The sequence below is a fragment of the Musa acuminata genome, chromosome BXJ1-2 (assembly GCF_036884655.1).
Source record: "Musa acuminata AAA Group cultivar baxijiao chromosome BXJ1-2, Cavendish_Baxijiao_AAA, whole genome shotgun sequence".
Classification (NCBI taxonomy): Eukaryota; Viridiplantae; Streptophyta; class Magnoliopsida; order Zingiberales; family Musaceae; genus Musa; species Musa acuminata.
In genome coordinates, this window is record NC_088328.1 from 26,896,434 (window position 1) to 26,922,363 (window position 25,930).

The window sequence follows — 25,930 nt, forward strand, 5'->3', positions numbered from 1 at the left end:
ATCTATAGATAAATTCTAGTACTGGTTTGGAATTATTAGTTTATAATGAAGGTTCATGCGAAGACAATGAACTGTGGAGATAATAATGTCAACTTGTTCTTGGTGACAGTCATCATATCCTATGGGGACAACCATGAATGCTGAAACAAACAACGGGTATCACCCAAACCATTATGCATTGTTGAGAGTAATATCAATTAATTCAGAACAGGCAGTGGTATAAAAATAATCGAATATTTTAACTCATCTCTGACGAAATTACTTCCTCCATTGCTCGAGAGCATTGCAAACCTTATCATGATTGTGGCCAGAGCAACTTCTCGTTGCATCCTCCTCACTACTGCTCATGAAATGATGATATCCTGGGAGATGATTCTTGATCGACACTTCTGTTGCCATCCCTGCAAGTTCTGACACCAGCCAACGAAGAAGTGGAAGAACATGACGCCAAAGGGATTCATGATGGAGTTTGTTGTCCAAGAAAGATCGAGTGACTCCAATATTAGCATTGATGTAATACGAGTTCACATAATTTCTCTAACATTTGATAGACCATTGGAACCATTTGATAACCATATCTTACCATTCTTTATTGTGTATATCTGAAAGCTGAGTTGAAGTCTGGATGTGCTCATGGAAGAAAGAGAAGCGCTGCTTCATGTGTCGATCGCTACTAAGCTTGCGATGAACATTAATCGCAGAAGCTCCACAGACTTCTGATGACCGTGACATGCTGCTCTTTCCGGCGATTCCTCTCCGTCACGCACACACGCATTCCATCGTTTTACCTCTCCTGCTATTTCTTTTTGTTTGTAGTGGGGATGTGAGGAGTGACGGCCACCACCACCGGCCTCTCCACCACACAGTTGTCGTCCGCACACAGTTACTGCCGCGATAAGAACATGGCACAGGCAACAACGCTGCATCACGTGCCGATGGCATGCTTTTGCGTCCACAACAAACCATAAACAAACACCTCTCTCTTGAACGCCCATGTGCCGCTGCCTCCCTCCCCCTGCCATGCCATACTCGTTTTAACTCTCTTAGCTAACGCCAAAATGACAGGGAAGGAAGGAATGAAGGAACGGATGAGCTGTTTTCACTGAGAGAGTGGCAGTCGCATCCTCTACCGTCTCCTCCTCGCAACAAGGCAAAGGGAAGAGGGTGAAAGGATGGCCCGATCACAACAGCTGTACTTGTTTCTCTTCGTAGTCTTCGTCTCCCTGCAGCTGGCGTCGGCGGACAGGTTCACGGTGGGAGACCGGCAGGGATGGAACCCCAACGTCAACTACACGGTGTGGGTGGAGAAGCACAAGCCGTTCCATGTCGGCGACTGGCTCGGTGGGTTGGTTGCCTCTTCTTCCTCCTCGTCTTTTGGATTTGGTTGTTGTTTGTGGTGGAGATTGATGGTGGGCGGTGCGACGTGTTTGCAGTGTTCTACTACCAGTCGGGGATGGCGGACGTGGTGCAGGTGGACGAGGCGGGGTACAACAAGTGCGACGCCTCCAACCCCATCTCCAACTACAGTAAGGGCCGCAACTACGCCTTCCAGCTCAACCACACCGGCCGCTACTACTTCGTCTGCAGCCGCGGGTACTGCTACGGCGGCATGCGCCTCGCCATCCTCGCGGAGCGCCTCCCGCCTCCTTCCCCTCCCCCGTCCTCACACCGCAACTCCGCCGCTCGCTGCCGCCTCTCGTACGCCCTCCTCGCGCTCGCCGTCTCCCTTCTGTCCGCCGCCGCCCTCTTCCACTTCCACCTGTGAGCCATGGATCAGTCGGCGACTCTGTTGCGCCAAAAACACTCGCTTCTTTCTCTTTCCTTCATTTGGGGTGGACTGAGACAATCCGTGTGATACTGAGCTTGTTCCATGTCATTCGATTCGAGACATTGCAACTCATCAAACTTCCTGTGGTGTTTAATGCGTTTGAGAACTGCATGATGACTTGATCACACTGACGGAATTATCTGACCCAAAAAAAAAAGCCTATCCATTCAAGCAAATATAGTCTTTGATATCAGTAATGCTGAACCATCAACTTATCCATAATGTGTGGTCATATACACATTCCAATGATTATGAATGGTGAGAAACAATCACTGAAATTTGCCAATAGAATTGTGTAATTGTGATTGTAGAAATGGGAATCTGATGATAAAGAAAAAAGTGACAATTGAGCAATCGAAGCAAAAGAATTAGCTGCACATTTTAACATATTATGAATTAAGACAAATATCCTAAAGCTCCCCAATACCGAGAAGGGGGGGAGGGGGGTTCCTATAGATGTAAAATTCATGGCCATTAAATTTGGAGGATAAAAGAAGAAGCATAAGGTTGAAGTAAATTAATAAATAAATAAACTCAAAATTAGAAGAAAAGATGATCCGAATGCTTCGCGAGAGAATCCAATCCTGGCTTCAGTGTGTACCGGTGGTGTGATCCCATACTCCATCGACAGCAATATGATGAACCATCATTTGTTCCAGGACCGGGTAACACACCCTCCAGAATTCTGCGAAGAACTATCTTTAATATGACAACACCGATGAGCATCTTACAAAATGAATAGAATCTTCCATGCCATCAGGACTGAAGCTGCTTAAATGGATAGATCTGTGAGAAGTCCCAACCATTTTGACTGCACTGCTTTGACAGCTGATTTCTTGATTACCTCAGTGGTTGCTCAGATCTTGAGGAAAAAAACAGAGCCATCTCTAACACTACCTCCCTGCTTTATGGTAGCTGCCCAGTTTATTGTGGCTCAAAGATATGGCAGTTCCTTATGAAGTCATTGGAATAGTTTACATGCTTTGTCCAAAATTTCTGGAGGTGCTTATATCCAATCTCCAGCCATGGTTTGCACTGGCCATTGTAGTGGATCACAGCAGCCTTCGTGACACTGTCGAGGTCTGTCTTTTCCTGATAGCCCAAACCTAGCATGTGCCATGATGGGTCTATTGGACGGACGTAACCTCTGAATGCTATAAGAGCTGGTGGCAATGTACCGAGTTTCCAGAGGGTGAGGTTTGACTTCAAATTCTGTAGCCAAATCAAGAACAAGAATTAAAAGGAGATGCAGATTAACAGAGATGTGCAGTTATAATGGCAAATTGTGGAGAGAAGTGCAATCGCACATCAACTTGCGCTGTTCAAGTATCAAGCAAACCGATAAAAAAATGTACACCTAGGAAACCTAAACTTATGAAAACAAACAGTATAAGCATTTAATAATTTGTATTTCTTTCTAGCTACATGTAACAAGGGAAAATGGGCTTCAAGTTGGTTTTGCCTATACGAGTAAAGAACAATCAAGAATTCATATATATGTTGATTACATTATTGAGATGATAGGCTTAATTCGATTTGTAAGCAAATGGAACAAATGTTCATAAACTGCTTGAGTAGGCATGAGCAGAAGGGAAGAAAAATTCTGGACCAAGATTTCGACCTCAAGTGAAAAAAGTTACGCAGAATTATAGAAAGACCATCCATTTCATCCAAGTACATTTATGGCATACACAGAATTTATAAAGAAATTGCAAGTCAAACCTATTATAATATAACTATTATCTGTGGCATAGATGATTTTAGTGAAAAAAATGGTTATCAATAGAGCAAGAAAAAAGTCATCAATGATAGTTATCTAATAACAGAAGTGGAACAGAAACAGTAAAAAGAATGTGTTTCAAACTTCAAAGAACCTTTATCATCAAGCTACAGAACTATACCTTGATTATATATTTACATAAGAATGTCTTCAAAAATGTGGTGAGTTAAAAATGTTGAAGAATATTTATTTAATGAAAGTGCCATCTTTATATCAATAGTATCTGAAGGTCAAAAACTATTTATCTTTAGGATCAGTTTTAACTGCATCAGTCATGGAATACTTTCTAGCAAAATTAGCACCAATTAGATGGAGCAAGATGATCAAAATTATCTGACTTTAACTGCACTATTCGCGGAATACTTTCTAGAAAAATTAGCACCAATTATATGGACCAAGATAACCAAATTTAGCTGACATTTTATGGAGGACAATAACAAGTCTGATGTTGAGTAAACTATATCAATAAATTTGGTTCATCAGCAACTACGGGCTCACTGAGAACTAAAAGAAAAAAGTTATTGTTTACTGAAACAAAAGCTAGAACAGATTAATATGAGAAATGAGATGAAAAATGAGTTTGAAAGGTACCTCTTTCACCCAGTAATGGTATGTTTCCCTAATGCTCGTCTTCCTCCAGGCATTTAAGTCAAAGATATTCATTCCATATGCCCATGCACACTCATCAGGGTCCAACTTACTGGCTATGAGTGGATGTGAAAAGTTAAAATATGTTCTGAAGTGCTTGCCCATCACCCATGTATCTTCACCTTTGCAAGTTTCCACAGCACCGTTTACTTTCCCAGAAAGATCAATCTCCCATAACGGTGACAAGTCACGTTGAACAACAACATCATCATCAAGAAACATCACCTTGTTGAGGTTTGGAAAGAGCTGTTTTACATGTTTAATAATGCACATTATCATCATTAATTTCAACAAAATCACTTTAAGTTTGTCACAGAGAAAACAAACTACTGTCTGAGGTGTAATATAATATGTGAAATATCACTTATTTAATATAATACTACTATATTATGTTATAGATGTATGGAGATGATACATTTGTCCTAATATGATTGAAATGCTGAGGTGTTTTGGAAGTTTCCAACATGGACATGACACGGATGTGGTGCTATCTAGAACTGTCCATATTTGAGAGACAAGCATAAGTGGAACTTCAACTTCAATACATATCGATGATACGAGTAGGCTTTTTAAAGAAGTTCATGTTTCTAACACTGTGAGTAAGTTAAATTTGACAATAGACTTTGTCTTGTTTACTTCACACACACCTAACTTTTCTTTTTTCTTCATTTCAACCCTCTTTGTCAACATGTATTTTAAGTGGAACTTAGCATGCACAAAATCCAAGAGCATTCAAGAAGGATAAATTTAATTTAGCATGCACTACAATGGTCGCCATGAATCCAAGGAGGATATTTCACAAAAATTGACAATTTTGGGCAGTAATGACCAATCTATTTCAGGAAAGATGGATTATGTCAGTATGCAATTCATATGACAAACAAGATAAGCAGACTGAAGGTCATTATACGACCACATTATGACAAAAATCAGAAAAGGTTTTGTCAGTCTATACTAAGATGAGAAGAAACAATGACTGATGAGGCTATCATATTCTGCAACATAAGGCTTTCTTCACTTCCTTTTTCCTCTAGATATAAAGATCAGCTCTCTACCCTTAAAGCCTGGCCAACAGTTTGACCAAACTAAGCCTATAGATATGGGCTCAAAGTGGATGTTAAACTCAGCTTTACAGAGGCTGCCATAGTAGCCCTAAGCCAGCTAAATGCTCAAATTATGCTTGAACGATGTGGCCTGATGCTTTTGCTCATATTATACAGAACACTAAGGGGTGAAAATGCTATAACAAGTCATACAAGCATTTCTCACTAAGTGTTTTTATGATCATTTCTTCAACTGTAGAAATCATTCACCATATTAGCAAAGGTGTCATAAAGCAAAAGGAAATCAGAAACACATAATGACTAATTTACCTCGGGCAGGTATATGCGCAGATGGTTGAGTAGAGATATATATTTTGGACTCCTCGCCTGCAGTTTAGAAGCAAAAATCCTTGGATTATCACTAACATTGGTGCCCATGATATGATTTCCATGATAATGGTGTCTAACACCATGGTGATTTTCAATAGCTTCAAGAACAGGTACATTTTCTCTTGTTAACCAGTCAAATTGGTGAACACCTTTCACCTCGATTATAGCAGGAGAAAGAGGATTCAAGGCGAACCATGAGTGCATACCCGGATAAGTCTTCTTGTCAGTTATGACATGGAAGACAACCCTTTCAGGCTTTAATGAAGATCTTACAACTGATGTGACAACAACTGAGGCAGCAAGAATATTATCAGAGGCTAGAATAAAATGGTGATAGGAGTTATCAGATAGCAATGGTAGCAACTCTGGTGGTGGCAACTGTTTACGAGCTTGGGCATTGGATGAATACTCATCAGTCAAGCGCAATGAGAGACAATGTATGCCTTTTGGAATAGCAGTTGCTGCAAAATGTTTGTGCAGTTGTTCTGCCAGTCTTGATCTTCTTACCTCCCTCTCCATATTTTCCATCTGTGAATAACAAACAAATCAGAAAGAAAATCCCCAAGAATATTTACTTAATGAACTATTTGTAAATGAATTAACATTCATATCTATAAAATCTAAGAATGAGAGGTGTCAATTTTTACGTTAAAATACCTACAAAATAATATTTGATCAGATGAAATTTATATACATTCAGATGATAATAAATTAACAAATATTCTCTACGTGATACATTTTTCTTAATAAAAGAAAGTTTCATCCACAATTTTCTCTATCTGATAATTTTATTTTCTTGACAGACATGAATTTCATCTTTCTTTAACCTTGGCCATGTTTATCTAAATGATAGCCAAATAATCTCATTATCTTCATTGGTGATGCTATGGATTTGGTGAACAACATCAAAAGAATTGACATTAATGGTTAAGACATGACAGATAAGTTTCTCTGGAAGAAAAAATTAGGTTGATCATATATGATGAAAGATAACCTAATCGTTGACAAGGAAATGTTAGGTGAAAATAAATGAGTTGCATAAAGTCAGGAATAAGCAGAGAAAATTAATATGTCAAAGCATGGTTAGAGGAAGCATTAGATGAACCTACATGATCCTTAGTTGCATCAATCCCATTAGTCAACAAAGAAAAGATATTATGCCAAAACATTTTCTAACATTTCATTGGTCTAAACTATGCAACTTTAACTGTACAAAGAATAATTCTTAGAATCCTGCAGAAAAGACCAGCACTGGAATTTTTATAATCTCAACTTTTGGGGACATGGTCAATCTAATTTAAAAAAGATTCCAGTGTACAGTTACAAGCATGAACAAGCTTAACAGACATCTTTAATATTGTTCTGGAAGAAAATGCATCAAATAAGGATATAGAGGAATAATGAATGGAAATACCGTTGCCTTCAACCTTACAGCAAATGTCTTGGCATCATACTGGTTATTCTTCATGTGGGAAAGAAACTCACTGAAAGACTCCGTCAATTTCAGGCCAGCAGGAATTTCCTCAGAGTTTACTTGGTCAAGTATCTCATATAATTCTTTAACAAGTTTCTGTAAGTGTGTCGATGTATTTTAAATAAGATGAAATACTCGAGAGAGAGAAAACTATTTGGTGAATTATGAACTTAAATAGCAAAGAACAGAAAACATTACCATGGAATCATCACCTCCGCGACCAAGAAACCTTGGTCCTAAGCGCCTCCCCAAACAATCTGAAACAAATAACAGCAAAATTGATGTTATTTGCCAATGCAATAATTTCCTGTAATTAGCTTAACAATGTTAAGTGCAAAATTTAGACTACTAAGAACCTCATTATAATTTTCCTAATGATTTTACTGTAAAGACATGCTTGGGTAGGTTTCAAAAAAATCCTACCATAGCAAAATCTTCGTGATGTTGCAGGTAGCAGGTTAAGAAAACACCTAGTCAAACACAATGGAATGAAGAAGATAGCAACTGATTGCATTACCATGGAAATATAAACATACATAAATTAAGTAATTAAGCAAGTATTAGATAAAGAAGAATCAAGATACTTTAATGCAGAACTTGTCAGAACTACTCATAATGAACAAGCATTACTGGTGCATTTGTTCATTGTGAATTTCAAAGGAATATCACCATGAAAATATAGAACATAGGAACCAACAAGATAACACACAATGCAGGAAAATATTGAAAGAACAGAAGTAACCAAAACACCTTACTGCTAATAACTTAGTGTAGCTTCCCTCAGAATACTGCCTCTAGGTGGCAGAAATGAAAGAGCTACTAAGTATAACCTCAAACAATGAGAATCATGCATGGGTAATCAAACTAGGATGGCAAGGTAGGTGCTTAGGAGTGATAATTGAAGATAATGGCATTACAATTGCTCCACCAGTCGAAATTTAAATGCAGCAATCAATTTCCTGAGAGAAGGGATACTGAGAAGGCAAGAAAAATATGAACAAATTAACTAAGATCAATTAAATGTTTAATAGCATAATTAATTTAAAATAGAAGGCCACATATAAATCGATAAACTAGACACTGAACAAACAAGAAGAAAAGAAACATAGAAATTTGAATGAAGAAAACATAATAAAAGAATCAGAGATACAACTTAATGAGATAAAAGAAAGAAGCAGGATCTTATGGCCATGTCATTGCAGTTAACACCAATAACAGAAACCAAATTTTAATAATACTTCAGAAACTCTGACAATTGCGAGACTAGTAGAAATCAATTGGACAGATACCATAGGGTAAGAACATGTATAACAAATTTGAAGCTTGGAATCGTCAAGCAGTTCATGTCAAAAATAAATAGAAGGATCATTTTGAATTTCATCCAAGCAGGACAGGTACAGAAACGCCAAAAATTCACAATGTAGTAAACCTAACGCGGGACACGACCACCAATTCTAGACCTACATTAACAGTACTGGATCCAGAGTTAAGAATTCCATTAAGTTATGAAACCCATTATAGGGTAAAGATAGGGTAAACGATGTGCCAATGCAACACCAAGCAATCATATTTCGTATCAACTAAAATGGACCAAAAGCAACACATCACCATACCAAGATCAGCATGCACAACAACTGTAAGTTTTGAAGTTTTAACAGAAAGATTCAGATCTAAGAAAATCGCATGATTTAGTTCTTCCCCCTTAAGAGGGCGTATCTACGGTGTCAGATCCATCAGCACCGACGCAAATCGCAATTAAATTCAAGAACAAGTTGAAGGGGTTTCCAAATCCTACCGAAGGAGGAGCACTTGTTGACGCCCTCGAGGGTGACAACGGCGGTGAGGATGAAGACGAATGGCAAGAGGAAGGCGAGGATGAGGATGGTGTGGAACAGGGTCCGGTAGGAGATGTGGCGGGCGGCGACTTTCACCTTCATCAAGTCGAGAAACCCATTGCTGCTCGATATCGTGATGCTTCTCATGCTAGGCGAGAAACTAATCTGCATCGTCCTCGTCGTGGCTGACGCCGCCGCGCCCGCTGCTGCTCGCCGCCGGCCCTCACCGCCGTCGCCGTGTCGGCGCCGGCAACACGAGATGCTGACTCCCCCAAAGCTTCTAGGCAAAAGAACACGCTACGGAGCGGCAATACGATGCATCGAGCGATCGTTTGGCGGAAATCGAGCTACGGGCAGCTGAATGATGGGATTTATGAAGATCCGGCATTGAGTTTCCGATCGAAAAGAGAAGGGAAGAATTCGCGATGGTGTTGACGAGATCTTAAAAGAGAGAGAGAGAGAGAGAGAGAGAGAGAGAAGGGGGGGGAAGAAATTGTGGTGTTATGACAATTGCGAGATCTGTTACCTTTTTATTTACCCTCTCCTCGCTCGCTCTCTCTCTCTCTCTCTCTCTCTCTCTCTCTCTCTCTCTCTCTCTGTAGTAAATGATATTAATTAAATGGAGGAATAAAACAAAATGGGGGAAGCCAAAAGAGTCTTATTTTAGATAGGTGGGTTGGATGATTCCAGGGGGGATTGATGTTTGACCCGATTGGATTTGGGTCAAATTTTGAATTGGCACAGTTCCACCAGGCTGAGCTGAGTGATGGACTTTGATGCTTGCTTGGTTTTGCATGTACAATTGGGATAAGTAACTTCCATTTGGATGTGTGCGTTAGTATCTAACATCTCCGATAGTTGATTATAAAATATAAACCGGACCGGAGTCGACCGATCCAAATCAAATCAAATCAAATCAAATTGCAGTGAGATTTTTAATCCGATTAAGACGTACCAGCCACTCTTATTTTGGGGGAACATATGAGACTGGAGAAGATGTTTTGTATGGTTAGGATGCATTCAATATTTTGGATGTTTCTTTCCTAGGTAAAGGTAGAAATGTTGTATATATATAATATATTGGATGTGCTAGATGATGCCTTTACCTTGCTTGGATCGACACATCAATCGCCGAGGAGATGCTTTTCTGATTATGATACATCATGTTTTGTGGCTTAGGTAGATGCATTTTATATGAGGGAGATGTTTTGTCCGAGCTAAGGTGGATTCATCAAACGGGGGAAGATGCGTTACTCGGTCAACATGCATCAAACACTTCAAAGGGAGATCTCAATTCGAGAAACATTGAAGAGAATGAGATCATTTTTTCCTTCAAGACTAACTCCTCGAGTTAATGATGATAGGTTGGTCTTCACTGGAAAGTATCTCTATATCATCATTTTTAATGATATGTGTGGGCTTATGTAATAATGTGTTGATTTATTTTCTAAAATAGATTGGGAAGATTATTTGAGATCTTTTTTTATAACAAAGCAGAGAAATTTGAATGACATGACATTATTAATGAAAGTATAGATCCATATAAAAAAGTGTGAGTTAGCCATGAAGCCTCATTATTGAATATTGTGATATAATTAATAGTCCTCTTCCGACAAGTAATGAGAGAATACTGATGAAAGTACTATACGCGCTATCACACGTAGAAAATAGTATTAAAATAGGATTAAAAGGGTAATTATATAGTATATTCTCATCTATATTAATTTTTCCTTTCATAACTTATATGAAAGCGCATTCTTTCTCTTTATCCTCCCAAACGGTTTATTGAAAGGAGAAAGCTTTGATTAAATCCCAAAAGCTTTCCTTTGGTCTAAGTTTAGACTTGATTGTTAATGTTCTCCAATGACCCTTCAGTTCTTCCCAGAAACTCTCGATTCTCTTAATTAAGTTATAGTTCCAGTGACATCCTTAAAACAATTGAATAGCAGTCGAGAAATCAATAGTTTTACAACAATCGATAGATAATGATGAGATAAGATCATGAGAGAGAGAGAGATTCTTTCGATCAAGTATTTCATTTTCTAACAAAACCTTCGAAGATAGACAAAAAAAAAAAAAAAAAAAAGGAACAATTGAATAGCACTGCCTTACTTTGTTTCCCAACAAAATCCTTCCTCTTATATTTTTCCTTTGGATGGTAAGAATAGATCATAAAATTATCTTTTAAGCCCTATTTTCGTATTATTTTTTGTATGTACAGTATTTCTTTAACTAGAGTTAATGACACGAAGAGAAACATGATTAAATATTTCAATTTTATAAGTATAGAGATCCCAATGTAATTTTTGAAAGTATAAAAACCAGAATGTTAAAAGTAATTAACTGCATGACGTAATATATAATTAGCCTGAATAATATATTTATATTATTAAAATAATTATTTATTTTTTTATAGTTGTTTATGTAATTTAGGATTTGTTTTATCAATTGAATATGCCTTAGAACTCATTCTAGTTACGTCCTTCCTAAAGACACCTCTTATACGATCTAAGATTAATCATGTCATATTTAATGTAATATTTAATGTAATCATGATGATTTTTCTCTCTTAATATAAATTAATTATCATAAATTAATGTATTGTTTTATTTAAATTATTAACTTTTTTGCTTGTGTAGTATGATTAAAATAATATTTAAAATTAAATTCCTTAATCATATAGATAAGTTAGAAATTTTATCATTCAATTAAATTATTAATTAATTTATTTTCTACTAGTTGATTTGATTTTTATAAAGTAAATAATTTAAAATTTATTTTTATGTGTCAATCGGAAAAAAATAAATATTATAATTTTATCTTTGTACGTGAAAGTATAATAAAAATAAAAATTAATTCAACAGTTAGATATGAAGTGCGTTGGAAGAAACACTTATTTTTCTCATGTCTATATTCTATGATCATAAAGTATCAAGTGTAGTGATAAAGAATATTCCATCTCATTACTCGATTACATGGATGAAGAATAACAAAGGAATAATACAAATTTTTAATCAACGCCTAGTATGAAAATTTTTAGTATTTAAGTTAAATCAAACAATTATTGGAAATCCAAGCTCATCCTATCACACTAATAATTTGGATTTTCATAACCTTATCATATTAATCATACGACTAAATCTTAATAGCTAACCTCGTATGCCACGTATACATTTCAAGAATGTGTAATGTCCCGTTGCGCGTCGATCGATTTAGTCACGAGTGACAAATGTGGTGCGTGTCCAGCACCACATTGCACTTTCCATGCAGTCGTGACTTGAGGCGCGAAGTGAGTCGGAGCTCGTCGTTTTGCTTTGTTGCGTAAGCATGGCTTGTCCGTGCACTTTCGCGTTGATTGGTTACGACAAACGCAGTCACTTAGTACACGACCTGTGGATAAAGGTCGAAGGGTCTCTCCGTGATTGATTAGAATCTTTGATTCCATCTCACGCATCATCCTCTTTATTAGCCTTCTATCCTACGGCTAACAAGCACCTGACACCAACGTTGACGACAAAACTCTCGAGGACAATGCTTCATCACCTACCGCTGGGCCCACATTTTACCAATCATAAAGAAGGTGGGAAACGGGTATCTAAAAACGCGTAGGAAAACCATATTTGCCCTCTCAAAGTATCAAGAACACGGCCACGTTTCTACGATCGTTTCGGTTCCCCACTTCGTTTCCGCTGTTCTCTATTTATGCCAACCACCAAAAAGCACGATGTTCGATCTCCGTCTTCCACCAATCGCCAATGGTTACCCACAAAACCCCTCGTATCTTTTATTGCCTCTTCGTCTTCTTCGCCTGTTACGTTTCCCCTTCCTTCTCCCGCGTTTCCCTCTCCGTGTCCCCGGCGACCCTCACCCGGGCCAACCGCACCGTCACCGTGCGGTGGTCCGGCGTCGACTCGCCGTCGGATCTGGACTGGCTCGGCGTCTACTCCCCGCCGGACTCCGCTAACGACGAGTTCATCGGCTACGTCTTCCTCAACGCCTCCGACGGCTGGCGCTCCGGTTCCGGCTCCGTCGATATCCCCCTCGTAAACCTCCGCGCCAACTACGTCTTCCGCGTCTTCCGATGGAAGCGCGAGGAGGTCAACTACCGCCACCACGACCACGATCACAACCCGCTTCCAGGGACCCGCCACCGCCTGGCCGCCTCGGAGGAGGTCCGGTTCGAGACCGCAGCGGGGCCGGACCAGATCCACCTCTCCTTCACGGACCGGGAGGACGAGATGCGGGTGATGTTCGTGACGGCGGACGGGGCGGAGAGCTTCGTGAGCTATGGGCTGGACGCGGCGCGGTTGGATCATATCGCGGCGACGGCGGTGAGGAGGTATGAGAGGAAAGACATGTGTGATTTCCCGGCGAATTCAAGCATCGGGTGGAGGGATCCCGGATCCATACATGATGGCGTCATGAAGAATTTGGAGAAGGGGAAGAAGTATTACTACACGGTAAGGCGAACCTGTGGTTCAAAATTTGTTCTTCTGTGCAATTTATGGTATTATTAGTCTCTTTTTTGTATGTTTGTGATAATTTAGTTGTCGTATTTATTGAATCAATGTTGGGGATCAAGGAAAATGATTCAGATGCAATCAAATTATTGCACTTGATGTCCTCTCTTTTGGGTTCAGAATTATTTGCGCAATGGATCGGTTAGGATTCTAGGGTTCATTGATTGTTGAATCTTTCCAAGATACCTGTAGAGTTGTGATGGATAGAAGTGAAGCGAAGGAATATAAATTTCACTTAGAGAGTGTTTGATTGATAGATATACAAACATCAGCCATGGCATGATGAAAGCTCATGGCTTTGGGAGTGAGGCTCATCTGTTGCTGTTAATTGTCTAGATAAAGGCTTCAGTTTATTTCTTATTCATCAAATAGTTGCTTCTGGCTGCAGTCCACCAGAAACCGATATTGGTCTTTGTACCTTAATTTGATGAAATTTGTCGAGTTTGCTTTACTTGTGTTATTTCTCTATGTGCCTTCATTGCGTGCTTTCAGTATCGACCCTTATTGTTCTCATAATTTGAGAATATACAGAGCTAAAGTATTTAACGGATTCTTTCGATGGTTATTTTCTTCCTTTGTTTCTTTTTATGTCCTGTAATTCTTTTGCTATTGAGATATATCAGAGTCTAAATTCTAAGCTACACTTGTAATGGTCGTGTACCTCGCAATAAGTATCAAACACCCCCCACCCTCTCTCGGAATGCTTCTTCCAAAATGCTTGTTTGTCAGCTGTGCCTAGATGCAACATTGATTTAAGCATTAAAGATGGTGTCATATCCTTATCCTGTATTAGCATGAACACAATATTTTAATTAAGGAAAACTGATGCTTGATTACCAAGATCCTAGTGCTTTCCTGCTGCTCTTGTTTTATTCTCCTTATTAGTTAATTAGGATATTATGTTTAGCTAAATATCAGGAGAAGAAAACAAAACCTTGCTTAGTCTCTCTTCACATATTGGTTTTAACAAAATATTCTTAACTAATTAGTGCTTCTAATTCTCTTTTCACAGGTTGGCAGTGATGCAGGAGGTTGGAGTCCAATCCATAGCTTTATATCCCGCGACAGTGATTCAAATGAGACAATAGCCTTTCTGTTTGGAGACATGGGAACTTACACTCCATATGCGACCTTCTACCGCATACAAGAGGAGAGCAGATCGACTGTGAAGTGGATTCTTCGTGACATTGAATCCCTCGGTGACAAGCCTATGTTTGTTTCTCACATTGGGGACATCAGCTACGCCAGAGGCTTTGCCTGGATATGGGATGAGTTCTTCAATCAGATTGAGCCTATAGCTTCTAGGATCCCCTACCATGTGTGCATAGGCAACCATGAGTATGACTGGCCAACACAACCTTGGCGACCAGAATGGTCCTACGGTGTATATGGAAAGGATGGTGGAGGTGAATGTGGTGTTCCATACAGCATCAGATTCAAAATGCCTGGGAATTCTTCATTTCCAACAGGGACTGGAGCACCAGACACTCAGAACCTTTACTTTTCGTTCGATGCTGGTGTTGTACATTTTCTCTATATATCAACTGAAACCAATTTCCTCCGAGGCAGTGACCAGTACAACTTCATAAAGGCTGATTTGGAGAGCGTTGACAGAAACAAAACACCTTTTGTTGTTGTCCAAGGCCATCGTCCCATGTACACAAGTAGTAATGAGCTAAGGGATGCTCCAATGAGGGAGAGAATGCTTGAGAACCTGGAACCCCTCTTGGTGCAGAACAATGTAACCCTTGCTTTATGGGGCCATGTTCATAGGTATGAGAGGTTCTGCCCTCTGAAAAACTTCAGATGTGCGGATGTGACATCCAACTTTACATCCATTGGTGGCGCACCAGTGCACCTTGTAATCGGAATGGCAGGGCAAGATTGGCAGCCAATCTGGGAGCCGAGGCCTGATCATACTGATGTTCCAATCTATCCTCAACCTGAAAGATCTATGTATCGGGGTGGTGAGTTTGGCTATACACGGCTTGTTGCTACCAGGGAGAAGTTAACTCTGAGCTACATTGGAAACCACGATGGACAAGTACATGATATGGTGGAAATTTTATCTGGCCAAATTCTGAAGAGTGTCAATGACGATGAAAAAATTCTGGAAAGTGGTGGCGATGGTGTGCTTGTGGTGTCTGTTTTCCCATGGTATGTGAAAGCCACAAGTGTGTTGGTTGTGGGCATCCTTGTGGGATATGTTCTCGGTCTTATAACTCGTTGCAAGAGGGATTCTTTAGAACGTTCTCAATGGACTCCTGTGAAGAGCGAAGAGATGTGAAGTCTTAGGATGAAGAATTAGTAGAACTCTGCAGCATCAAAAACAATGAAAGGTTTGATTTGTGTTACTCACCTGGATCAATAGAGAATTCATAATTGCTTGTCGAGATAAATTATGTGAAGCTGGAGTTTCTGTACAACCGCCCCCATGTATGCATCTGCCAAAGAGCTGCCTTCTGGTACCTTTCATCTTTAGGGTGTGCTGTAAGACATTCAAGTTCTAGAGATGTATGTACTGCATCTATAAAACATTTTATGGCTTATTATGTAATGGTGATTCGGATTCATCTCATGGTATATATTGCTGTTTTTGGATCTTAAAGAAATGAAAGTGGTTTAGCCTTCACATGATTTTGTGATTTGTTAACATATATGTATTTTACATGCATGAACTTGAACAATGTTCTTTCCTGCTCTCATCGTTATGTTTAGTGGGTTCAACTTAAGCATTATATTGTCTCCTGTTATTTGTGAACTTTAAACTGTTGATATCTATCAAGAGTTACCATTGACAGTCATAACTTGATGTGGCTATATATCCATATAAAATCACCATTATATAGGATTGGCTAAGATTGTTTCTTTGTCATATAAGTGATCATAATCTCCCTACTTGTAATATGAACTGACTCAGTGGTATCAAGCGTTACAAAGAGTATGATCAATAATCAAATCATATTTTTGGTGAAATACATAAAATATATGAATAGGAAAAGAACCATGATTTTTTTTTAGGTATAAAATGATAATTTGGAGCTCCTCTACAATGTGTCACAATAATTGTTATAAATAAGATAGTATTTGATCATTTTTCCAGCCCTGAATTGAAATGTCTGATTCAATGCCTTCTCTCCTCCAACATTGACCTTCTTGCGTACTCGGGGCTCTGAAAAGTCAACACCGGATGAATCACCCGTTAAACTGTCAGGTGTGGTGTCGGCTCTCAGAATCCTGGAAACATCAGCCTTGACAAGTTTCGGCGGTGGTTCAACCAAGCTGATAGGCGGGGGATCGTTCATGGGTGAGGTGGTCCAACTGGTCCACGTAACTCCGGGGTCCACCTTCACATCACCGTGCACATTCTGCTTTGGGCTCAGTGATGTCAGCTAAGAATTCCTCGTACTGTACATCCCTTGAGATTCTTCTCTCGCCCGCTAGATCCATCGCCTTCTCTCGCTCACCGCCCGCGTCTCCTTGCCTCGTTCCCCCAAGCCCTAGCAATGGCGATACGTAAGCTCCTCACTCTCTCTCGACGCCCCCTCCTCCTCTCTAGCCGATCCGCCTCCACCTCTGCCGCTGCCGCCCTCGCCTCCCCGGACCCCGCCCCCTCCCCGGCCAAGCCCCCGGTGATGCTCTACGATCGCCTCTCCGAGGCCGTCCGATCCAAGATCAAGCGCCTCGACGACCCTGACCCCCGGTTCCTCCGCTACGCCTCCCCCCACGCTGCCCTCGTTGACCATACCCCCATCCTGGCCGCCCCGGAGACCCGCATCACCACCCTCCCCAACGGCCTCCGCATCGCCACCGAGTCCACCCTCGCCTCCCGTACAGCCACCGTCGGCGTGTGGATCGATGCCGGGAGCCGATTCGAGACCGATGAGACTAACGGGACCGCGCACTTCTTGGAGCACATGATCTTCAAGGGCACAGAGTCGCGGACGGTGCGGCAGCTGGAGGAGGAGATCGAGAACATGGGTGGTCATCTGAATGCTTACACATCGAGGGAGCAAACCACCTACTCCGCCAAGGTGTTGGATAATGATGTGCCCAAGGCGCTGGAGATCCTTGCGGACATACTTCAGAACTCGTGCTTTGATGACAAGCTCATTGAGAGGGAGCGGGATGTCATCCTCAGAGAGATGGAAGAGGTAAAAGTTTATAATTTTCACCTCTTTAGTCATGTGAAAAAATAACTTTCTTGGAAATATTCGCACCAACGTCATCATTACCTCACAATTATTTTTTAAGCTAAATTTGGTTGTTTACTGTCTCTAGCCCAATTGTTGTGCTCTCTAAGTTTAATTTGGACTGGAAATTTTAACATTTAAAAAGATAGGGTGGAAGGGAGGGATGGGGAGGATGATGATGATAAGTGAATGGACCCGTCAAACAAGGTGGCTAAAGTTCCTCCAGTAAATTAACCAGTTCATCTCGAAGTTTGAGAAATTATATACTTGGTTAACAGCCATTGAGAAAGCAATAATATTTTTCAGTTATATTGCTTTATCATGTTCTAATTTGGCAATGTTGGGGGTGAAAGCATCTTATCTTTGACATTATAGATAATGCATCTAAAAGAATTACTGATAATTGAAGATCTCTCTGATCATGGCTGCCGATGACTAGTGATAATTTGTGCTTGGTGTTAGAATTAAGTGGGGTGAGTAGCAGGATCGTTAAGTGCAGTTTTATGCTCTTTTAGTTCAAGTTGAAATTCTGTTATGAGTTCCTTTCTTCCTGGTTCTCTTTTTATTTTTATTTTTATTTTTCTGGTTCCCTTTGATCAGGTAAATATTTCTATTTTCTTATGGACAGGATTTGCAACTGCAACTGGAATTGAAGATCCTCATAGGTTAAAAGAATTCTTTTATGCTGTTATCAAGTAAAATGCATTTTAAACTTATAATTTAATGGAAATATTGATAACCTAAATTTGTGCTTTTGACATCATGTCAAACACTTAGTTTAGGAAAACCTCAACGTACTGTTGTTGATTACTAATGGATAAATATTTGATGGTCCTACTTATTGTTATCATTTCTGTCTCTCTTGTAGGTGGAGGGACATACCGAGGAAGTTATTTTTGACCATTTGCATGCGACTGCTTTCCAGTATGCTCCGCTTGGCAGAACTATTCTAGGACCTGCTCAGAACATTAAGACAATTACTAAAGAGCATCTTAAAAACTACATAGCAACTCATTATACAGCCCCCAGAATGGTGCGTTTTTTGGCTAGATTAAGTTGTCATTCTTGGCTTTCTATATGTTCACTGGTTTAGTCTAACTTCGCTGCCTACATGTTTTATGATCATCCTGGATTTAGTTGGTGTAGATTTAATTATTAACATAAATGAGTAAATGACTACTATTTTTTGTTTATGATGATTTAGGTCATCTCAGCTGCTGGTGCTGTTAAGCATGATGATGTAGTTGAGCAGGTCAAAAAGCTGTTCACAAAGCTGTCAAATGATCCTACTACAGCATCCCAGTTGGTTGCAGAGGAACCAGCTATTTTCACTGGTTCTGAGGTGGGAATGCCAGTTTTCAATGCATGGTCATTTTCTCTTAGTCATGTTATCTTTGCACAAGATTCTTCATGTCAATTAAAGTTTGCCGTCTCCAGATTAGGATGATAGATGATGATATTCCACTTGCGCAATTTGCGGTTGCATTTAGTGGAGCGTCTTGGACAGATCCAGATTCTATTGCTTTGATGGTCATGCAGTCTATGCTAGGTTCTTGGAACAAGAATGCAGGTGGTGGAAAGCACATGGGGTGGGTTGTTACTGCTCATATTGAATCCTCAATACTATAGTTCTTTTAACTTTATATAGAGTTCAATAAGATTACTTTTTAACTTCCCTTGTTTTGCCATGTATTCACCAACTCTAAGCAGTTCAGAGCTGGCTCAGAGGATTGCTATCAATGAGATTGCTGAGAGCATGATGGCCTTTAATACAAATTACAAAGATACTGGCCTCTTTGGTGTTTATGCAGTTGCCAAGGTTAGTTTCTTTTTTGTGTAATCAGAACATGTGAAATATTGAGATTCTAATGGATGTCGAGTGACAATGACTGATTCGCAAAAAGGGCCTTTTGGTAGCAATTTTTTTCTTACAAACTCAATCCAATTATTAGAGTTTGTCACAAATTTTATTGTTTTTGGTGATTTAAGAAAATTGGAGTATTACTTGCAGAAACTTGCTATTTCAGTGCTATTGCTTACGGATTCTTTTGTACACTAGTGATCTATAATGGTTGTATTAATCGGGCTAAATTTTGGTTCCATCAATGCAATGGGATAGGGATTCTTTTGTACACTGGCTTTTAATACAGGGAATATGCTTTCTGCCTTTGCCAGTAAAAGTTAACTTGATAGCTAACTATTTTTTTAACCTTTCATGAACAGCCAGATTGCTTGGATGATTTGGCCTATGCAATTATGTATGAGATAAGCAAGCTGTCCTACAGAGTCTCAGAAGCTGATGTTACTCGTGCACGAAATCAGGTAATTAAGTGACAGATATGCTTTATCTGTTCCTTTTTGTTGATATTGCAGAAATTCTGTATCAGCTGTTCTGTAAAACATAGAAAATGACAAAACAAGTAGATATTCTCAATATGGAAATGTGAAAGATTCAGCTTTCAGATGAAACTATCTTATTAGTTCCTTCACGGCTTGTATGTTGCTTGCAACAGCTCATCAGTGCAGTTAATATAATTCATGATAAGGCAAATCTTCCATGAAACTGGACAAACAATAGCTATTTTGTGAGACATGAATTATTGTTTGTTATTATCTAAGGAACTGGAATTGTTTTTTCAATCACGTGATGGTCAAATTGCTTTTAAGAATGAGTATATGGTCATTACTTTGTCTAGGAAGTATGTCTTTTTTGAAACAAGTTGCAAGTATTAACGTCACTTTGAGGTGGTTGCTTGTTAAGTTTGTGGCCACCTTCACTTGCATATGATTGTTGCACATTTGCTACATTCCTTTTAAATCAAGTGCAAGTGTGTTGAGAGCGAAATATCCAAGATTGAGTGTGAGTATACTAACTTGAGATGTAGATGACTTGACAATTAATATGGAGTGTGCTTCAGCTATGAGAGATTTATTTTTAACACTTCAAGATAGCGTAGGAAACAAATTAATTATGATTTAATTATTTCAGCCAAAAAGTTCTTTACATTTTTTCTCCTGAGAATATAAGTATTACAAACTGCATCTTTTGTTTGTGTTCTCTTGGTTGTTTGAGGCCAAGTTGTCATAGATAGAGTAGAAGAGAAAAAGTATAGCTAAATTATTATGAAATATCGATCAATTATGATATAATGAATGTTATGTAATAATTATGTAAATACATCTTATGGTGAGGCTAAGCATTCCTTGCTAAGCACTTCTGAGAAGACGTTTCTTCCATCTGATGGCAATGTGTAGAAAGTGGGTCCAACGTTTTCATGGATCCCCATGATGCAACTTTTGCCCTTTGCTCATCGAAAATATGCTGCTCAAGATTTATAAGTTTGATCGTTGATCCGATCACCTTTGGCTTCTGAGTTTGATATGAAATACAAGTTCTATAAATGGCTTAAAGAAAATTTATGAGTTTTTTGGTTCAAGTGGATTAGATAATATTGCCTAGCAAGTAGGAAGTAGTAGCATCTGGAAAGCTAGGATGACACAATCAGTCTACACATGCTCAAGACTTTTCGCATTTAGTTACTTGCAAAATTTGGTTGATTCTGAGGTTGAAGTAAAGAGCAGCATGGCGTTTATTGAATTTATGAGCTAGTTATAAGCTGCAACTAATTAATCAATTTTCACAGCTCAAATCTTCCCTTCAACTTCACATTGATGGTACCAGCCCTGTTGCTGAGGATATTGGCCGTCAGGTAATGAAACAGACGTTTACATCTGAACAACATGCTTGTTCAGTCGCATTAATTCCAAAGCTTCTACCTTGCTCTTTTTCATACCTCATATTGCTACTAATTTTTTTTGTTTGCAGATGCTTACATACGGCCGTAGAGTACCAGTCACTGAACTTTTTGCGAGGATCGATGCAGTTGACGCAAGCACTGTTAAGCGTGTCGCTAATCGCTTCATATTTGATCAGGTAAATCCTTACCTTCCCCATTCATTAAGAGATGAATTATGAATAGATTCACAAGCCAGTGGTTGGATTACAGTGTGCCACCTTGACCTTGCAGGACATCGCAATTGCAGCAATGGGGCCGATACAGAGCCTTCCAGATTACAACTGGTTCCGGCGCCGCACCTATCTGCTCCGCTATTAATAATTTTTCTAGATCTTCTAAATGTGTTCTTCCTTGTCCCTTAATCTTTCTTATGCTGGTAGCGATCGTGATGACTACCAATGAAAGCTGGAGATGTTTGAAAAGGTTTTGCTTTTTGCTTTTGTTCCACACATATGTTTCTGCTGTATCCTTTTGGATTAAATAATGAAATCTAGATACATTAATTATTTTTTTGTCAATAAAATCTATTCCATCCACGCCTTTGTTTTAGTATGCATGTTTTAAGTCTTCTTTTCGGAATAATTACATATCACTTTCTATAGTTAATTATGATTAGTATTTTAATTTTTATATTTTTAAAATAGTATTAAATCCTTATACTTAGGAAGTTGAAATATTTAATCTTAATTTTTTATGTCGTTAATTTTTTTGACGACACGAGTGAGGATAAAAATATAATTTATTTTTTAATTATTAAATATATATTCTAATGGTTTTTTTTTTCTCTCCTCTTTCCCACACTCGACTTGCACTCTTGATCATCATTGTTTCTACATTGCTCAACCATTATTTCTCTTGCATCATTCGTCGTCGTTGCATCGGACTCACTCGAACATCGTTGCTCGTCGTCGCTCCGAGTGGTCCGATGTAACGACAATGAGTGGTGTAGAAGAGGCGACGATGAGCGGTCCAAGTGCAACAATAGTCGAGTAGGTAGGTCCGGTACAACGAGGGAAAGAAGGGAGAAGAAAGAACTATTATGATATTTTAAAGAATATATATTTAATAATTAAAAAATAAAAATTATAATTTTATCTTCCTCGTTCTTGTCCTTTTTGCACGCGTGATTTTTTCGTCAAAAAAATTAAGAAGAAGAATTGGGGTTAAATTAACGACAAAATGTTAATCATAGTTAATCGGGCGACTTAACTGTTTTGCTGATAGGTTCGAGTAATTGCACAGCGGAATGTTTTCTGATGAAGATGATGCGATATTAATCGGGCGATTTACGGTTTTGCTGACAGGTTCCAATAATTGCACAGCGGACAAGGAGATCGACGCCTTTGTGCACAGGTACGCATAATGCTTGGCTCTCTTTCTCTCTCTCTCTCTCTCTCTCTCTTTAAAGCATGCAGAGTTCCTACGTTCCTCCTCCTTACCATTCCCTCGATTGAGGTGCTAAGACTTCTCTGACAGAAACCTCATCCTCCATGGCGGTCAGTCGCCACCTTCCTCCTCCTTCAGGTCGGCCGGCGGCAGGAAGCACTCCATGGACAGCCCCCACAGGTTGAAGTCCACCTCCTCGATGGTCCAAGTCTCCTCCATCTTCCTCTTGTGGTTCACCGACCCCTCCCCGTACCGGAACAGCGTGACCATGGTCCGACCCGCGTGCGCGATCTTGACGCCGTCGACGTAGCGGTAGTCGCGGATCGCCGACTCCATGCTCGTCTCCCAGAAGATGCTCTTGCTCTGCCCTCGTCGTCCGGCCTTCATGCGCAGGAGATGGGTGTCCGCCAGCTGGACGAGGAGGCCGGTGCGCTGGCTGAAGTATCCCCATATGGTGTGGTGGATGATGTCGAAAGTGTCGGCGCTCCGGGCTCTCAGGGTCGCTGGGTTCGACTCCAACTTCAGGATGAAGCACTCCTCGCCATCGATGACCTTCTCACCAATGCAGACCGCGTCCGAGAAGAGGGTGGCCGTTGACCTTGGATCCAAGCCCTGCAGAGAACATTAACACAAAGGGAAACCGATTTAGATCCAGTCGCGCAATCTTTTCTCTTGGGTTGACTGTGAGCGAGGAGAATACTTGTAGGGATCGGCGCAATGGCCGCGGCGGGCCTCGAGAAGCATGCGATTGCTCCGAAGCCGACTGCCTCCACGCCACCTTGCCGTCGCTGCCGGCGCTCATCTTGCTGCCCGCCATGATGAGCTCGAAGTACCAGACGCCGGGGTTCTTTTGCCATAACACGTACCCTCCGATCTCGCCTTTCCTCTTGGCGGCCACGGTCTGGTTTCCGACGTGGAATTCCGACGCACTCATCTTCAGCTTGCCCACAGCGTACATGCTGCTCACCGACGCCAACGCCGTCTGCCCTCCGGTGGCTGCAATGTACTGCTGGATGATGTACTTGGCAGTCGATGCTTGCTTTAGAAACAGGACAACATCCGTCACACCGTGTCAATTTAATGCTAACGGATGAAGCTTATATATATATATATATATATATATATATATATAAAATTCTAGATAGGGCTAATTATTTATTATCCTGATAGTTAATTACATTAAGTATTTCGATCTTTATATTTAAAAAATTATATTTTTATCTAGAGTGAAATATATGGTTCATTTACTTTAACAATGTTAGTTTTATCAATAAAAATATAAAAATAAAAGGTAAAAATATAATTTTAATATTATAGTTGATGGTGACGAACAACGTCAGTGATGATGGACGTCAACACTACTATGGGTCACAGATGGTTGTTATGAATAAGAAGAGCATCAACAAGAAATGAGGACTACTCTACATTTACGTCAACATTGACGTAGTTGTCAAGCGGCCCTTTTGCCGTTCTACATCTATATTAATGTCAACTCATATACAAAGTGACCCTTATCTTTCATCGTCATTCTCCTAATCCACAACAGTCACCTATGCCCTCTAGTGATATCGTTGTTTGCCACTATCAACAAAAATATTAAAATTATCTTTTCATTTTTTTATTTTCATATTTTTATTTATAAAATTGATAGTATTAGTGTAATAGACTTAGATATTTTACTTTCGTAATTATTGACATATTAATATAACTTTTTAAAGTACTTAGATACAATTAGGTAGCTAACTAAATATAGCTAACTAAGTAGGGTAAGATATAATTAGCCCTACTCAGATACAATAATAAAATTAGGTAACATTAAAAGCTCGTCACCTAAAAAATAAAAAGATAAGCAAACAAAGCTTAGGCGGTCGATACTTATCCATTTATAATCTACGTATCAACATGGAACATGTGATGTACATGTAGAGAGAGAGAGAGAGAGAGTCTTACAATGGAGCAATCCCGAATCTGAATGGAGAGGTTGAAGGGGTGATCGAGGGGAACGGGGCAGGGGATGAGGGGCGAGCTGACGACGTTGAGGAGGAGCTGCAGTTCGACGGTGCGGCTGGACAGCTGAGCGGGGGCGGCGGCCTTGTCGAAGGCCTGCGCCTCGAGCCAGGTCCTCATGTTGCGCCACCGGGCGGCGCCGGTGCCCGCGCTGGCGAACATTTCTTCCGGGATGGGGACCTCGAGGACGGTGTCGAGGCCATCTTCGCGATCGAGGTTTGGGCACAGTTTTCTCATCAGACTGGACCAGTGACGGGTGGGGTGTGGATGGATGCCAAAGAACTCAGGAGATGGAAATGGAGATGAACGGAGAGAGAGGGCTCAGGGAAGGATCCACCTTCCCTCCACCCTTGCTATTGCTTCGTCGAAGGAATGCACGGGACGGGGACGGGGACGGGGACGAGGACGAGGAGGAGGAGGAGAAAAGAAGAAGAGTGCAAGAAGAGAGAGAGAGAGAGAGAGAGAGAGAGAGAGAGAGAGGAGGGGTTGGCAGATGGCAATGGAGGAAGCGCACTCCCCGTAAAATTAGTTGTCGAGAGGTCTCATGGGCGCCTTTGCTCCCTTGACCTACTTTTGCGGTCAAAGGATGTCAAAAATTGCATATATGCAAAGTGTGATTCTTATATTTATTTCCTTAATTTTTTACGTATTATATACGTATATATATACACAATCTATGTCGGCTAAATAGAGTGAAGCCAACGCCATGGATGAAATGGCAAAAAATTTAAGGATATTTTAGGGAAAAAAATCTATCTCAAAGGAGCCTATATTTTACTAATCATTTAAAAAGTACAACTAGTTTCAAAGCAAATTTGAATGTAACACTTTATTTATTATGTTTTGATTTGGATCTATTCATGATCAAGTTGATTTGATGGATCTACGATTTCTTTTCTGTCAGTAAAAGGGGCAGCTCAATTGCAATTTTATCTTTTGACTTAAGAGAGAAATTTCATCATAACAATTGAAACTTCCAAGTAAATAAACTTTAATTTTACCACTGGATTCTTTGAATTTTAATCACCA

The 25,930-nt window shown here is 39.9% G+C and overlaps 5 protein-coding genes across 5 annotated transcripts; 3 read left to right on the forward strand and 2 right to left on the reverse strand.

The window, feature by feature from the left end:
• Window positions 1–1,003: 1,003 nt before the first annotated feature.
• Window positions 1,004–1,922, forward strand: LOC135606202 (early nodulin-like protein 19). Its single transcript, XM_065097096.1, has 2 exons — window positions 1,004–1,341; window positions 1,434–1,922. Exons 1-2 carry the CDS (start codon window positions 1,173–1,175, stop codon window positions 1,763–1,765), a joined length of 501 nt encoding a protein of 166 aa, XP_064953168.1. The 5' UTR covers window positions 1,004–1,172; the 3' UTR covers window positions 1,766–1,922.
• A 252-nt stretch (window positions 1,923–2,174) lies between these two features.
• Window positions 2,175–9,495, reverse strand: LOC135606186 (probable galacturonosyltransferase 13). Its single transcript, XM_065097050.1, has 6 exons — window positions 8,959–9,495; window positions 7,362–7,420; window positions 7,104–7,259; window positions 5,630–6,217; window positions 4,200–4,502; window positions 2,175–3,040 (listed from the first exon to the last, which is right to left on the reverse strand). Exons 1-6 carry the CDS (start codon window positions 9,167–9,169, stop codon window positions 2,753–2,755), a joined length of 1,605 nt encoding a protein of 534 aa, XP_064953122.1. The 5' UTR covers window positions 9,170–9,495; the 3' UTR covers window positions 2,175–2,752.
• Window positions 9,496–12,720: 3,225 nt separating this feature from the next.
• On the forward strand, window positions 12,721–16,150 carry LOC135606204 (probable inactive purple acid phosphatase 2). The gene is made up of 2 exons (XM_065097104.1): window positions 12,721–13,458; window positions 14,531–16,150. Exons 1-2 carry the CDS (start codon window positions 12,754–12,756, stop codon window positions 15,803–15,805), a joined length of 1,980 nt encoding a protein of 659 aa, XP_064953176.1. The 5' UTR covers window positions 12,721–12,753; the 3' UTR covers window positions 15,806–16,150.
• A 670-nt stretch (window positions 16,151–16,820) lies between these two features.
• LOC135606208 (probable mitochondrial-processing peptidase subunit beta, mitochondrial) lies at window positions 16,821–22,044 on the forward strand. Its single transcript, XM_065097111.1, has 9 exons — window positions 16,821–17,672; window positions 18,580–18,744; window positions 18,916–19,053; window positions 19,149–19,300; window positions 19,422–19,530; window positions 19,935–20,033; window positions 21,356–21,421; window positions 21,538–21,645; window positions 21,740–22,044. Exons 1-9 carry the CDS (start codon window positions 17,025–17,027, stop codon window positions 21,824–21,826), a joined length of 1,572 nt encoding a protein of 523 aa, XP_064953183.1. The 5' UTR covers window positions 16,821–17,024; the 3' UTR covers window positions 21,827–22,044.
• Window positions 22,045–22,850: 806 nt separating this feature from the next.
• LOC135613003 (uncharacterized) lies at window positions 22,851–25,299 on the reverse strand. The gene is made up of 3 exons (XM_065109879.1): window positions 24,845–25,299; window positions 23,595–23,933; window positions 22,851–23,506 (listed from the first exon to the last, which is right to left on the reverse strand). The coding sequence occupies exons 1-3, from the start codon at window positions 25,136–25,138 to the stop codon at window positions 23,006–23,008; spliced, it is 1,134 nt and encodes a 377-aa protein (XP_064965951.1). The 5' UTR covers window positions 25,139–25,299; the 3' UTR covers window positions 22,851–23,005.
• Window positions 25,300–25,930: the final 631 nt, after the last annotated feature.